The sequence below is a fragment of the Gastrolobium bilobum genome, unplaced genomic scaffold (genome assembly GCF_033153095.1).
Source record: "Gastrolobium bilobum isolate Gb01-03AN ecotype WA unplaced genomic scaffold, APGP_CSIRO_Gbil_v1 utg68007, whole genome shotgun sequence".
NCBI classification, from domain to species: domain Eukaryota; kingdom Viridiplantae; phylum Streptophyta; class Magnoliopsida; order Fabales; family Fabaceae; genus Gastrolobium; species Gastrolobium bilobum.
The window spans coordinates 1-2,444 of record NW_026898787.1 but is presented as its reverse complement, the minus strand read 5'-3'; the positions used below and the strand labels follow the sequence as shown (position 1 = coordinate 2,444).

The 2,444-nt window shown below is 40.5% G+C and overlaps 1 protein-coding gene across 1 annotated transcript; it reads right to left on the bottom strand.

Annotated features, from left to right (window-relative positions):
• Nucleotides 1–312: 312 nt before the first annotated feature.
• LOC133284134 (uncharacterized) lies at nucleotides 313–1,009 on the bottom strand. Its single transcript, XM_061481125.1, has 2 exons — nucleotides 833–1,009; nucleotides 313–761 (listed from the first exon to the last, which is right to left on the bottom strand). The coding sequence occupies exons 1-2, from the start codon at nucleotides 1,005–1,007 to the stop codon at nucleotides 313–315; spliced, it is 624 nt and encodes a 207-aa protein (XP_061337109.1). The 5' UTR covers nucleotides 1,008–1,009.
• Nucleotides 1,010–2,444: the final 1,435 nt, after the last annotated feature.

Below are 2,444 nucleotides of genomic sequence, written 5' to 3'. Positions count from 1 at the left end.
CACATTCCTAAAACGGGTATTGAAGTTGCTTCCGATGTGACGTAGACAAAATACATGATAAGCATATGGAGGCTGCCACCCTCCGTGGTCTTTCACCGCCCTTATGATGCTTCGATGACGATCGGATATTAGACAAATACCATGCCTATGTGTGACATGAAAACGTAAAAGGCTAAGAAACCAGGACCAATCATCCAACCTCTCACCTGGAGGAACAACAACAAAGTCAATAGGGATGAGCTCAGAAATTATTTACAGTATGAAGTGGCAAAGAAGGGTCACATGCTTTCACATACCCCAAAGCAAAATTATTTACTCACCTGGAGGAACAACAGCAAAGGCAATAGGGAGCAGAAATCCATCTCCATCCTGAGATGTTGCAATCAATAGAATACCTCTGTACTTCCCATACAGATGAGTGCCGTCAATTTGAATTATAGGCTTGCAGTGTTTGAATGCTTCAATGCATTGGTGAAATGTCCAAAAAACCCTTTGAAATACGGCCCTGTCTGTATAAACCCGACGTTCATCAAAACATTGATTTGTATCAAGTTTGAACACAGAACCCACATTCACCTCCGTCATATACTTCAGCCAATTTGGCAAGAATGCGTACGATTTCTCCCAGTCACCAAACAACTTAACGATGGCCTTCATTTTTGCCTTCCAGGCCTTCCTGTACGTTATGTTGTATCCATATGTTCCCTGTATCCTCTCCTGTATCAGAGCTGGTCTTGTGGATGGATCTTCCTTTAACATATCTGGAAAAAAAAATTAACTTTACCATATTCTCAATTAATCTGAATCATTAAATAAACAGTAGAATACATACTCATTATAGCCGCACAAATGACATTTGAATCCAACTGTCTATGATCCTGTGCTAGGCCTTGATTTAGGCATGTGTGACCTTGACCCCATTTACGGACCACCCAGTTAGCTCCCTTCTTCGGCTTAATTGCCCTCATATACCAGGGACAACCGTCAGCATGGTTTTTACACTTCATAACAAATCTTGACTCGTCGCTTTTTTCAACTATGGCTGTCCTGCGCCCCTTCATACAATGTATTTTCACAGCATGTTGCAATTCTGGTTTGGACCCAAATTCTTGTTGCACAAATAACGGATCTCCTAACTTCCAACCTCCGTGCAAGTCATCATCGCCATATAGGATCTCCAACTCGTCATTAGGGTGCGCCCAGTTAATGAATGAATAATGTTGGCTTTCATTCCAGAATGGCTCCTCAGACCCTGCATCTAAAGATCATGTCAAATTTAATAACTTACCACAAATAATAAATTGTCTAAAGCAAATATTCAAATTTAATAACTTACCACTACTGACTGGGTCGACATGAAGTGGTGACAAGGCTGGGGTACCGAGACTTACGGCGCTCATGTCAGCCTCAAAATTACCGTCCACGTCAGTGTCTGACGAATCACCTTCTGGAATAGCACTTTCAGGTTCTCCCTCATCTTCGCTGTCCACATAGTCCTCGTCTTCATCCTCTTCATCCTCATCCCATGCTACCTGAGGAGGTGCAGAAGATCGTACAACTGTATCTTCTTGACCGGTACAGTGTGCAGTAGTGGTTGTATGCACCGGTAAAGATGAAGATTGTCCAACATCAACTTCAACATATATCTCAATATATTTTAATACTTTCCATTCAACAAACGCATCTGTTACGAACTCCACATCTTCATCATCATTTATATCGTTTCCAATGTAGTATATTGTATCCATATCCACTACAGTCTCTAACCTGGCTATCATGCGGTGGATGGAATGTATGCCTTCTGACCCCATTTTTTGAAGAATTCTCTCCTTCAGTTCATTGCATGTAGTGCCCACTTTGATTTTCATCGTTTTTGTTTTTCCTTCAAATCGGACACCGTTCGGACCTTCAAAATGCCTCCCATTGTAGTAAACAACTATAGGAACCAATTTGGGGTTTCAAAAACCCTATACCTCGCAACAATGGCCGAAACCCATACATATTGGGGTTTCTGGACGCGATTTACCCGGGTACACTGCTCCGTACCCGGGTAAATAATTCAAACATTTTCCCAGATTCAAGAACTCTACCCGGGTACACCCCTACATACTCGGGTAGATAAAAAGTTTCAAAATTTACCCGGGTAGGTAATGGTGTACCCATGTAGGCTTCGTGGTCAACGGTCAAACAGGGCAGATTGGTGTTATGTTTGTTGGGGAGGGTAAATTTTTGAAATAGTTTTGAATGAGGGGCAATTTGGTAATTAATTATTAATTAAGGGACATAAGGGTCAAAAAGCCCCTAAACTTGTGTTATATCAGCCAGCTAAATAGATTATTATTATTTTAATAATCCTACTTAAATAAGCCAATCGTATCTAATAATTAATCATTTTTATCACCAAATTCATACATGAATTTTTTAATCATAAAAGTTATTATGTA